Source organism: Hippopotamus amphibius, chromosome 4 (genome assembly GCF_030028045.1).
Source record: "Hippopotamus amphibius kiboko isolate mHipAmp2 chromosome 4, mHipAmp2.hap2, whole genome shotgun sequence".
In the NCBI taxonomy this organism is placed as follows: domain Eukaryota; kingdom Metazoa; phylum Chordata; class Mammalia; order Artiodactyla; family Hippopotamidae; genus Hippopotamus; species Hippopotamus amphibius.
In genome coordinates, this window is record NC_080189.1 from 131,244,040 (window position 1) to 131,257,823 (window position 13,784).

General features: G+C 41.8%; 1 protein-coding gene across 1 annotated transcript in view; it reads right to left on the reverse strand.

Annotated features, from left to right (window-relative positions):
* Window positions 1-4,827, reverse strand: part of ST8SIA6 (ST8 alpha-N-acetyl-neuraminide alpha-2,8-sialyltransferase 6) — a 139,411-nt gene extending 134,584 nt beyond the window's left edge. The window contains exons 1-2 of the mRNA XM_057732670.1: window positions 4,727-4,827; window positions 4,169-4,267 (exon numbers count right to left, since the gene is read on the reverse strand). Of these exons, the coding sequence (XP_057588653.1) occupies window positions 4,169-4,267; window positions 4,727-4,827 (200 nt within the window). The remainder of the gene's footprint in view (window positions 1-4,168; window positions 4,268-4,726) is intronic.
* Window positions 4,828-13,784: the final 8,957 nt, after the last annotated feature.

A 13,784-nucleotide genomic window follows, 5' to 3' on the forward strand; every position in this document is an offset into this window, starting at 1 on the left:
ATTGTACACTTTAAATATATGCAGTTTATTGTATGTCAATGGTATCCCAATAAAAGTTCTTAAAGAGAAAAGAAAAAGAAAAAAATTCCAACCACTTGGAAATTTAGAAGTACTCTCCTAAAAGACAGGCTGAAAGCTAGGCTTCTTGTACCAAACAGCCAAGTTGTGAATGAAAAGGAAAAGTTCTTGAAGGAAGTTAAAAGTGCTACTCTGGGGGGTGGGGGAATACTCTTCTAAATAACTATGGAGGTAAAATTAAAATTAAAGTGTTCTAATTATAAACAGTTTAGAATATATTTTTAAAAATCAAAACTATGTATCCAAACTTAAGGAACAGGTGCAAAGCTGCATTCAAAGGAAAATTCATAGTAGTAAATGTTTTTGTTACAAAGAAAAAGGGAAAAATTGATAAATGAAGCATTCACTTCAAAATATTAAGTTGGAAAAAAAGGAATGATATTTTAAAAGATAAAAATAACACAAAGGAAACAAAAAACAAAGAAACACACAAAAAAAACCCACAAAGGAACTAGGACATGGAAATATATCAGAAATGAGAAATAAATCCAAGAGCTGATTGTTTGAAAAACCAACAGACCAATTACACAAGTTGACAAAGTTTATTAGAAAGAGAAAGAATCCATTGTGATGGGGTCATATTTCGAACATTGTTAGTATATTTTTCTCTTTCGTCTTTCTGACTGTGACGTGACTTTTCCCTGGTTATTTTGAAGCATTCTTTGGGGGAGTATAAAAAGATAAATACTTTTTCCTGAAAGAATGCAAAGAGAAAGAATATGGTAATATTCAGCTTTGGACAAGCAAAATAGGGTCTGCTACAGCCCCAAGAAAAGATTTTCTAAATTCTTCCTATTATACTTCTTTAGCACATTAACCACTTTACCTGGAAGACTCAGCTCATGGAGCTTTCCCCAATTTTTTTTTACTCCCAGTCCCCAAAATTTTCCCGTAAGGCTTAGGTTTGAGTCAGACCTGTAGGTTTGAGTCAGAAAAAAAAGAAAATATGCTGCAGGGGAAGCCTGCACATTGCTAGCCTAGAGCAAAGATAGAAGGAAGAGAAAGAAAGGAAAAAGAGTTCAGCTTAGAGAAAGAAAGGCGAGCATAACAAGCGTAGGTGGGGCTTTGCCTTCTCCCCCAGTTAGGACTCTGGAAAAATATCACTTTTGGGGCAGTCTTCCATCATGCAATTAACTTAAAGTTGGGTCACATCCACTTCGTGGGGCAAGTAGAGGGAGGCCCTGAACCAACCTTGGTCCTTGTATGTTTAGATGGGGCCCCAAAACAGTGGGGAGACTGGCTGGAGCTAGCCAGCCAGAGCTGGGTGAGGTAGCATTGTAGCAAACATTGCAGAGGACAACTCAGGATGGAGCTAAAAGAGAATCTTCACCAGATCCCTGAAAGGTAGCATTAATGGAAGCTCAGGTGAGGCCAACAGAGTGGAGAGTACCAGCAGGTGGAAGGCCTAAGGGAAAAGAATGAACCATGAACTGCAGCTTTCATCACTGGTTACTATCAGGGTATCCAGCCAGCAGATGGGAAACGGACAACATGCCCTTAGAGAGTAGAGGAGTCAAGCGATACCATGATCGTGAACCCCACCTCTTAACTCTACCACCACACCACCTCAGCCCCTCTTCCCCTTAGATCTGGGTGGAAACAATCTGAAAGAGTGAGCATTTTCTCCCAGAGAGAATAAACATACGAGAAAGAGTTGCTTAAGTTAGCACATCTGACTAAGCTTTAGCCTGGGGACATGGACACACACACACACACACACACACACACACACACACACAAATACACACACACACACACACACACCCCATCTTGCCCAGCACCTTTGAGAGACTACACAGCAGGAAGAACAAAAGTGTGGGATTCTGGATCCACATAGCCTGGATCTGATTCCTGGGTCCACAATTTGTCAGCTCTGTAACTTTGGGCAGTTTACTCCATTTCCCTGTGCCTCAGTTTCCTCATCTATCAAATGAGGATCATAAGAGTTTCTCCTAGTATGTTTTAAAGACTCAGTGAGCTAATAAATGTGAAGTACTTAGATCAGTGTCTATAATAAGGGTTCAGTAAGTGCGAGCTATCCTTACTGGTTTTAGCATTATTATTACATCATTACTTATACCTGCTACCAACAGTTGGGACTTCTGGGAGAGGATCAGACCAACAGAAGCAAAATCAAGAAATTACAATTTCTCTACACAACTGAATAGTATGGATTAAAATCTGTACCCTTGCCACATAAATAATCAAACATAAATGATAAAGGGAATATAAAAGAGATCAAAAGACAGGTTTTTAAAAATACAACAGAATGGTACAAATTTTAAAATCTTAATAGACCACACTCTGAAAAAAAAAAAAAAAAAAGATTATCTATATTAGCTCAAGAAGTATGCCAAGTAGAAAAGAAGTACGCCAAAAGAAGCTGAAAAATTCATCAAAGAATTACCTCAAAAAAGGCCTATAACCAGATAATTTAATTAGTACAGTCTTTCTAACTTCTCCCAATGGACAACACCAGAATGTATAACAGTACCAGGACTTGGAAAAAGATGGTATGCTCCCCAATTCACTGGAAAATTATTATCTATAATACACAACCCTGCATAAAATAAAACTATGCTTTTCTCCAAATCTTTGTTACTCCAGGATTTCTTAGTGCCTCTCATATGCTGTGAGATTCCAATAGGAGGGTTGCTGGAGGTGATGTAATTCTGCACTTCAAGATTTCTTCCTGGAGCCCCCAAACCCTTCTGATGGTCACGCAAGAATTACGAAGGAGCCTTAAGTCATGCAATCATGACTTAATCAGAAGATTAAGATGGCCTGAGAGGCAAGAATATACAGAAAGACACAGAGGAAAAGGGATTCAGGAGAGAGAATTAAAGAGACAGCATACAAAACTGCAAAAATAGTAGCAAGGCTGAGGCTCAAAGCAGTAGATTCTGCTGCTGATAATGTAAACTGATTCAACTCAACCAGGAAGCAACTGGCCAAATGTATTTAGAATCTAAAATCTACATACTCTTTGATCTAATCACTCGATTTCTATCAATCCACTCTGGAGAAATGAAAATAGCAAGAATTACATAAAAAGATGTACTTCATAGAATTATTAATAGCAAACAAAACAAAACAGGAAACAATCTAAATGTCTAAAAATAAACAGTTATATAGATTATGGCACATTCATATGATGAATTATGCAACAATTAAAAGCAATGTTTTGGGGGAAAGATTTTAATGACATGTATATGTCTAAGTTTTTTTGGAAAAAGCAGCAGAACAAAAGACAATGTATAACCTGAAGTATATATTTTTAAATATATGTGCATGGGAAAAAACTACTGGAAGAATATACACCAAAACCTTAATATGATCTCGGGGTGGTGGGACTCGAGTGAATATTTTTAAATATATTTCTCATATCGTCTAACTTTCTGCACTCAGATAAAACCCAAATAATCATTGCACATGGACAGGTACTCCTATGAGTGAAAAAGAAAAAAAAAAAAGTCTGCATTCACTAAGGACAAAATCATTCTCAACACTGAGCACAGAATTTCATGCTCCCAAACGTGAATCTTACACCAGTGCGCTTGAAAGCATCCAGACAGAAAGCAAGCAAACCAACCAAACCCCTCAATAGACAGGCTGAGCTGCTTCTCGAGGTTTTCAACACACCATTATCGCGAGGGAAACTCAGCACCCATTTTTTTTAAGTGCAGCTGCTGTTCGTATCACCCTCGGTTCGAAGAAATCCACATCCAGGGACAGGCTTTACAGGGGAGGTTGAGGGAGTCCGAGAGTTACAGGCGCGCGTTTGCACACACATCCTCTCTGTGTCTACACACACACACACACACACACACACACTACTCTCTCTCTCTCTCTCTCTCTCTCTCTCTCTCTCAAATCTACTCAATTGTGTGGTCCCAACCAGACAACTCGACACACACACACACACACACACACACACACTCTCTCTCTCTCTCTCTCTCTCTCTCAAATCTACTCAATTGTGTGGTCCCAACCAGACAACTCGAAGCGAGTCCTGCAGGTGCGGCGATGCCGCATCCCCGAGCTTCGGCCGCGAAGCCCCCTGCCTCCAGCCGCCCGGCGCCGCGGGTACCTGTTCTTGGTGCGCGGTGGCCGGGTCGCCGGGCTCCTGAGCGTCCTCGGCGGGGTGGGGGTGCCGTGGGTGGCCTCCCTGCTTTCCTCCACCAAGAACCTGCACATCCGGGATGAAAACTAAGTTGGGGAGCAGTTGACTGGCAGGCTCGGCATCGCGCTCGCAGCCCGGCGGCCGGGACATCCTCGCGCGCCCTGGCTCCCAGCGCAGCTCCAAACCCCCGGAGTTTGAAAAGGCCCAGGGCGGGAAGGAAGGGAAACACAGACTGATGGGGAACCGACGGCAGGTCCAGCTTCGCAGCTCCCTCGCCGCCCTGACCTGTCCCCCGGCGCCCCAGCCGGTGCCAGGGCCGCCCCTCCGATATCCCCCACTCCTCCGACCTGCCTCCCGGACGCACCCGTCCCACCCCACCCTCAGGCCGCCGCTGCCCGTCGGCTCGTCCTCGCAGAGGCCGAAAGTCCGCGCGCCCGAGTGGAGTGGCTGGGCGGCTGGGGCCCCGGGTGCGCACGGCGGGGGTGCACGGCACGCGGGGCGGCCGGAGCGCGGCGGGTGGGTTACCTGGGGCGGGAGGGCGCGTCGGTCGAGCACCAGAGCAGGCGCAGCAGCAGCAGCAGGAGGAGGCTGGCGAGCAGGGCGAGCAGCGCGCCCCCCGGCCGCATCCTGAGCCACAGGCGCAGCCGCCGCCGCCGCCGCCGCTGCTCCCCGGGCGAAGCGCAGCCCGGGCGGCCCCGACTCGCGGCTCCCGCCGCCGCCGCCGCGGCCGCAGCCACGCACACCTCCAGCGTTCAAGGCGGAGGGGAGGGGCGGCGGCGGCGCGCGCCGCGGGCCCGCACTCTCGGGCGCCCCCGGCCCGGCCCGGCCCGCGCGGTCTCCGCGGCAGGGGTAGCCGCCGCGTCCCGGCTCTCCCCACACCGGCTGCCGCGCAGCCCCAGATCGCAGTCGGAGCCCGGCGCGCGGCTGGCGCTGCCGAGGCGCCCAGCTCGCCTCCTGTCCTCCCGGAGGCGCTCCGAGCCGCTGCGGGCTCTGGTCGTCGCCGCTGCCTCCGCCGCTACCGCCGCCGCCGCGCGGGGTCACCTGAAGGTTGGGGCTCGGGAGCTGGACGCCGTGCTGATTGGGCTGTCCAACTTTTCTGCGCCCTCACCTGCCCCTGCGGGGCCGCGCGCTCTTCCCCGAAGCCCACGCAGCCCACCAAGGCGGACCACACCTGGCTCCGCGCCCCTGCGGATGAGAGCCAGGGCTCGGAGAGGAGGAAGAGGAGGGGGGAAAGGGCCCGCTTGAAAAACTTTGAACACGGAGCTGTCGGCTCTGCTGGATCGTCCCACGCGGAGAGGCTGCGAGGTACTTCGGAGCACCTCCCCTTGCTTGAGGGCAGATCAGATGGTCAGCGAATGGATTTCCAGGGACCAGGCCATCCTTAGGGGTCCAGCAAACTACCGCCCGCAGGCCGAACTCGTCCCCTGCCCGTTTTTGTGGAGAGTTTCATTGGGACATCTGCCTGCCCGGTCCTCTGTATTATCAGTGGCCGCGTGTGGCTGCATTGATCTAGGGCCGCTTTTGCGCTGCAAGGACAGAGTTGAGTCCTGGTCCCAAAGATCAGACGGCCCACAGAGCCTAAAATATTGACTGGCCCTTTTCAGAAAAAGTTGACAGACGCCTGCTCTAAATCATATTGGACTAGATTATATTGGTTAGCATCTCACTGATTAGTTAGTATCTCAGATACTAGAGCAGAGTGATCCCACGACAATGTGATATGGTCTGGCTTCCCAATTATTTATTTGAGCCTCTCCTCTTTCAGCCCTAAGCTATTCTGTCTGCGCGTGGCCCCAGGCCCCGCTGTGCAACCTCCCTGGGTTTTGCCCCTGACTGAACCCTGGAGGAACATCTATAAACCATCAACCCCACGGTGGTTATATGGGGACTCACTGGACTGTTCCATCTGCTTTTGTATATATTTTTCCAAAAGCAACCCTTGGACTCTACCACCTTGTGAAGACCTTGATAAAGGTGTTTTAAAAGGTTTTAGTGTGTTAACCTTCCCAAGTAACAAAAATATATTTTAACTGGACTGTCCTAGAGGCATAAGGTCTTAACCTGCAAAACCAGTGTGAGAGCCTTGGAGAAGCCAGTCGCCCGAACAGCTCAATAAAGCTGTCGCCAGTGATTTCATCACAGAAGAAATCACAGCATATACCAAGAGGAGAAACGCAAGGCTGCTTAGTTCCTTTCTACTAATTCTGCATTTACTCCAATTAAAAATACTTGGGTGAAAAAACCATAATCCCAAAAGAAACTTGTACCATAATGTTTATTGCAGCACTATTTACAATAGCCAGGACATGGAAGCAACCTAAATGCCCATCAACAAATGAATGGATACAGAAGATGTGGCATATATATACAATGGAATATTACTCAGCTATAAAAAGGGATGAGATGGAGCTATATGTCATGAGGTGGATAGAACTACAGTCTGTCATACAGAGTGAAGTAAGTCAGAAAGAGAAAGACAAATATTGTATGCTAACTCACATATACGGACTCTAAAAATGGTACCGATGAACTCAGTGACAAGGACAAGGAAGCAGATACAGAGAATGGACTGGAGAACTCGAGGTTTGGGAGGGGGCGGGGGATGAAGGGGAAGCTGAGACGAAGCGAGAGAGTAGCACAGACATATATATACTACCAACTGTAAAATAGATAGTCAGTGGGAAGTTGTATAACAAAGGGAGTCCAACTAGAGGGTGGAAGATGCCTTAGAGGACTGGGGCTGGGAGGGTGGAGGGGACTCGAGGTGGGGAGAGTCAAGGAAGGGAGGGAATATGGGGATATGTGTATAAAAACAGATGATTGAACTTGGTGTACCCCCAAAAAAATAATAAATAAATAAATAAAATTAAAAAAAAAATACTTGGGTGAAAACACGCCAGCACTTTGCACGTTCTAGTTGATCAATAAATGTTTGGTTGATGAATAAAACACCTCAGAATTAGTGCTCTTCTTAAGGAGAAAAAGGAAAGAAAAAAAAACCTGAAAATAAATGTGACTAGAAATAGGATTTCCTTCCATAGCTCACTATTGCTGTTAAAATATGTACTAATCATAGTAAAGGACAAGTTGCTACTTCTACTTAAGACTGACATTTTTAGGGATCCAGCTGTTTACCTAAGGATGGGTATGATAAAGAAATGCTACCTTCAGATAGTGCTAAAATAATAAAGTCATCCAATTCTATGTGTTTGAAAGTTTAAGCATTGTGTTGATAAGTAAGATAGGGCACAATTATCTTGAAAATGGAAAAGTCTGGATTTGGAAGATAGTCTGAATTTTCTTTCTCTTAGAGCAGAAGAATTGTGCAGACAACTCACACTGAAGATGGTTTCCAGAAAAAAAGTAAAGGGCATTATTGTATCAGCCAGGAAGCTGCAATTTCACCTAATTTACTAAAGTTTAATATTTCAGCACAGCTGGGCTCAAGGCAACAGCAGAAGAGTCAGCCTTGAACTGGGCTCCCTAAACACCCTTGCTGCAAATGAAGTTACTTTTTATCAAGCCAATGGCTATCAGCAGGGGACTCACAAAAGCCCATTTTAATTGGAAAACCAAGTGTAAATTTGCAATGGGAATTCTGAACCGAGTGTTAAAATTTGACAGTAGGGATCTTTACCACGAGGTTTGTAATTGAAGACGTGGGTTCGTAAGATTTTAATTATCTTGCTTATCCTTGAGAGATCAAAAAACTCGAAAAAAAACCATGATTCTTTAAATATTACCAGCCACAGAACCAATACTGGGGAAATGTGCATTTGGTCACTTGACACTCACAGGTTTGACCAGCAGCCCCAAAGATCTGAACCCTCAGAAACGCAGGCTGATGTGCAGAAGCCCCAGCTGGCGTGTGAACCTACCTCACTCTCCCAGTTTTCCCAGCACCTGCCTCTCCTTTTGCCTTTGTTATTCTTTATCATCATGAGTGCCTTACTTTCATCAAATAATGTATAAAAAATGATTGGGAAGTTCTGATATATTAAAAATGTCCAAGTCATTGAAAATCTTCCTGCAAGTTGGGGTTTCTCATTTTGGGGTGTAAGGTTTTAAGTATTTCCATATGCGTGGGTTTGAGGATTCATGAAAAATCCCACATATCAAGAGTCTATTATAGCTACTGGAATACACAAGCAGAAACTTTCAGAGAAAGGAAGGAGTGCTGCGAGAAAACACAGAAAATTGATGCACTGAGGAATTTTTCCTTCGTTTGGGTGACATTTTTATCTCCCTGTCTGGAAAGAATGGTTTCTGATGTCTTCAGGCTGCTTGATTGGTTTTAGTAATATTAGAGATTTGTGAGGACTGCAGGACAATGGCACGTTCATAAATATTAAACTACTCCTTGGGGGAGGAAATTCATAAGGATAGCATAACCAAGGCTACATATTTTCGATAAGTCAGAGGATATAAATAAAAGTAGAAATAACTTCAAGAAATCAACAACCTTGTGGGGAGGAGCAATATTTTCAATTACGTTTTAGTACAGATGTTTCCCATTACAAACTGAATATTTTAAAAATTGAGGCAGTTCCATGTATAAAGTCATTTTAACTTTAAAGATAAGAACACCTAGGATGCTATAGAAATTCCATTTAGGTCTTATATACATGTAAGAACAACAATTTGTAGTATAATTAAAATTACAAAACAAAAAAATCAAGTTATTCACAGTATAAAATAGATTTTAATACATAAAACATCTATACTTCTAAAACTCCTTTCCCTGAAGCCCACTTAAAAGATCATAAAGGACCAAAAAAGAGAGATGGCAACTCCACATTTATCCTGAAGCCACAACATGCCCACAATCCCACCCCACAAGCCACCAGTAATGCCTGCTAAAGATGAACTGACTGGGCAAGAATACCAAGTTCAAGACTCATCTCTTCTATTTATGACTTAGATTTGTGGAAAAGAAATGGAAAAGTTTTTGAAGGTCCTACTAGTAGTCAATTTGGAAGAGCAAAGGCTGGGAGTAGGACCCAATGAAAATGAGTGGCCATCAATGGGAATGGCCAGGGCTACAGAGTTAAAAGAGAGATGGTGACCAGTATTTATGCTTTTCACTGAATATGGCTTTCTAGCCATTCCATCTAGAAATGATGACCTAGATGACAGTGCTAATCTTGAAGAGAGAAAAAGAATTTTCCAGCTAACGATTAAAGTCACTTTATTAAAGAAAAATGAGCACCTATTCAATAAACAAATGGCCCTGGGAACACTGGTTTTTATACCAAATTAGCCTGTCCCAGACTATCCTGCCTAATTCCAGAGTTTGCAACACTGGGTAGAACTCCAGTCATTTCAACAAAATTGGAGCGTGGGTGTTGTGTGTGCCAAGGTGATATACCCAAACCTGCCATATTTGTCTCAACTTCTCTTCCCACCTCTTCATTCCATACAACCTAAGCTATAAGCAGATAAACAACGAAACAAAAATATCTAATAGCAAGCCCTTAATGCAAAACTAAATTTCAACAAGTAGGCAAATAAGAACTGCCAAAGATTTTCCATTCATAATATTTCTGGCAAGTAGCAGAAAGAAACAGCCTTATTTCAAAGATGAGTAAGCAGAAAAAAATTATGCAAAAGTTCTGCAAAGTATAAGATGAATGGAAAGAAATGTACCCAACAGAAAAGCAAATGAAGAATTTATGTTGGAACAAGATTTACTGCAGCGAACAGCAGAAAATTTAAGCAAGGATCACTTTGTACTCCCCAGGAAATGACATACAATTTAAACACTATGAAAGAAGAACACAAAGAAGAAATAAGAATTGAAAGACAAGATAGCAAGGCAACAGGAAGGAAAGTGAGCTGACAATAATAAAAAACAAAACCAAAAAACTGTTGCAGAACTTACAATTACCTTTAGAAGACTGAGGAAGAGAAATCAGGTGGCAAAAATCTGAATTAGTGTCACAGAGACTAGGCTGATGAAAACTGCAGAAAACACAAATGAAAGAGACAGGAAAATATACTGATTAGGAAAACAATTATATGTATCAAAGACAGATAGATATCATGTGGGGATTAGGGGCTGTTTTTTAAAAACATAAAAATGAAATTTTAAAACATTTAAGGATATAATAGAAGAAAACTTTACCAAAATAAGGAAACATCTAAATATGCAGATATTTTGTGGTCACGGTGTCTGAACTCATTATGTGAACTCATGATGATACAGAGAAATTAAATAGAGAACAATTAACTATATGATTTATCCTCTTGCAGAAATGGTTCAAAAGCAATGAAAAAATCCTAAAACCATCCGGGCAGAAGAAACAGATAAAAATTAATCTTGTTTCTGACTTCACCTCAACAACATTAGACTCAAAAGGAAAAAAATTATATTTACTGAGTTTTTGAGCAGAAAAGATGTGACCCCAAAATTCCATACCCAACTAAGATATTGTTCATATATAAAAGCACATGAAATTTTTAAATATTTAAGAACTCAGAATATATAATATTTATATATGTATCCTGGAGCTATAATCGAATCATAAAATGAATCAAAATAAGAAGTTCACGATGAAAAAGCTATAATCAGAAAGAACTCAGATAGCAATAGATCATTTTAAAAATAGAATTGAGTCTAAATAATAGAATACCACAATAAAACTGCTACATTTTCTTTAAAAATTGCTACAGAAATATAATAAATATGTTATAAATCTCGGAAGGAAAATTCCAGTTCATGGTAGATAGTGGAAAATATAAAATAAGAAGAAGAGTAAAGGATGTAGTAAAAATGCATTACTTTTATCATCTTTCAGGGTGAAATAATAATTTTTTCACACATAAAAAGAACATTAAAAAGAGAAAATATATATGTAAATATTTTGCAAAGAAGGAGGGGAAAAGACAGACTTTTTAGCTAACGATAGAATACCTACTCAAGCAATACATGGATCGCTTACAAACACTTAAAAATGTTCTATAAAATATAATGATAAAAAGGAATGCATAGCTAATTTCTCAATAAAGAAAGGGAAAGCCCCAGTTACCAGAAATGAGGAATTGAAGAGAAAAAAAAAAAAAGAGCAGGAAGTGTGTGCTCTGACTGAAAGCAGCTCACCTGTAATACATTATCATCCTGGTAACCTAGAAGTTTGCTTTTAACGTCTAAGCAGGGAATGAAAAAGAGGCAGACTGGGTTCCCAGTGAGATAGAGTTGGAATTAGAATTCTTGCATAAAGCTTATTTTGTTGTTAAAAACAAAATATGTGGGGACTTCCCTGGTGGCGCAGTGGTTAAGAATCCACCTGCCAATGCAGGGGACACAGGTTTGATCCCTGGTCTGGGAAGATCCCACATGCCACAGAGCAACTAAGCCCGTGCACCACCAATACTGAGCCTGCGCTCCAGAGCCCGTGAGCCACAACTTCTGAGCCCACGCACCGCAACTACTGAAGCCCATGCACCTAGACCCCATGCTCCCCAACAAGAGAAACCACCACACTGAGAAGCCCATTCACCACAACGAAGAATAGCCCCTGCTCGCCACAACTAGAGAAAGCCCAGGTGCAGCAACAAAGACTCAATACAGCCAAACAAAACCAAAAAAGTTTCATAAAGAAAAAAAATACAAACAAAATATGTGAACCAGAAAAACAAAGACCCACACACCTGCACAATGACAATTGTTTGTCTCTGCCCAAGATCTGGGTGAAAGAATTTTAATCTAAAACCATTGCTTCCTTTGGGTTTACCCAAATGTTACTGATCCTAAGTGGCCCTAAACTTAAGATGAAGCAAGATAACAAAACAGGTCACATCCAAGGTCACATCAGGAATGAACCCGTCATGAGAAGTGATGTGATCCAGTGGTTGAGAAACGACTGTCAAGGTGAACTACCTGGGTTCAAATGCAGGCCTTCCTACTCTCCTGCTACAGAATTTGGGGCAAGACACTTAGTCTTTCTGTGCTTCAATTTCCCCTTATTTAAAATGGGTATGATAATAATAGTACCTACCTCAGAATGTTTCTACAATGATTAAATGAGCTATATTATATAAAGAGGTTAGGACAATGTCAGGCACATCATAAACACTATGTAAGTGTTTCTTAATACATTTTCAACAGCTGTCATGGAAGCTAGAAGGCAACGGACCAACAGCTTCAAAATTCAGAGCCGAAATTATTTCCAACCTAGAATTTTATACCAAGTAAGAAAGGAGAAACTGCCTAATTGCCCTTCTGGAAGAGAATGATAAATATTTTGTCACTTACTCATTCAGCAATTAAAATGAATGAACAAGGCAACATACCATAAATCTCAAGAACTACACTAAAAGAACCGTTAGCACTGTATGATTCCAACTCTATGACATTCTGGAAAAGGCAAAACTATAAAGACATTAAAAAGATCACTGGTTGCCAGAAGTCAGTGAGAAGGGAAGGATGAACAGCCAGAGCACAGAGGATTTTTCGGGCAGTGAAAATACTCTGTGTGCTACTATAATGATGGATACATGTCATTATCCATTTGTCCAAACCCATAGACTGTACAACACCAAGCGTGAGCCCTAAGATAAACTACGCAGGACAAGTGATTATGATGTCAGTGTAGGTTCATCAATTGTAACAAATGTACCATCTGGTGGGGGATTTTCATAATGGGGGAGGCAGGGGCAGGGGTATGTAGGAAATCTCCTTAACTTCCTCTCAATTTTGCTCTCAACCTAAAAGAGCTTTTGTAAAAAGTCTTTTAAAAATAAATACATATATGAAGTTTATTTTTTAAAAAAACAACAGGCATTTATTCGCATGATGGAGAGATGGTTTGCCACGAGAAAAATCTAATTTTATCATATTATGTGATTGTTGCAGGAAAGCCACAATCATCTTAGCCAAGGAAAGTGAGGCATCTAATAAAATTTAGCAGCATTTCTGAGATTTTTTAAAAATCCTTAGTAAAACAGGATTTGACAGCAGCTTCTAAGAAAAATGATAGAAAAAATAAACATCTTGAATCAAAAGGCAAACTCATGCTTTATTAATCATTTAATAAAGATAATTTCTAAACAGAAATGAGAAAAGGTCTCAATAAATATTTGCTGAGTGAAGTGCATCTGGGATCCTGTGTAGGCTCTTGACAGGCCATCTGACCACTCAACACGCTAAAAAAAAGAGGCTAAAAAACTTCAAACCCAAATGGAACCATGTAAAAGTACTCAGCACTTGCATCCATAGTTTAAAAACCAGTATCTAATGCAAGTTATCAATTCTCCTAATTTGATACTGAGCACTCAAAATTAGGATTGATTTTATAGCTATCTCTAAAACTAGAGAAAAGAAAAATCTGTAAATAAGTCCGATTTTATAGCCAGTAGCAATTAACCAGAAAGCTATTCCTCACTACTCATTTAAATGACCAATTTGATCCTCACCTAAATTCATGTGGATTTTAGACTTAGTAGAAAGTTGTTAGCTGTGTTGGCACAAGTGATTCGACTTTTGTTTTCACTGGTAAACCAGAATCCTTAAAGGCATCTTTCTCCCAGATGTGTCTCTAGAACACGATCTTAAAATTCAAAATTGAGGGAAAATATTTAGAAA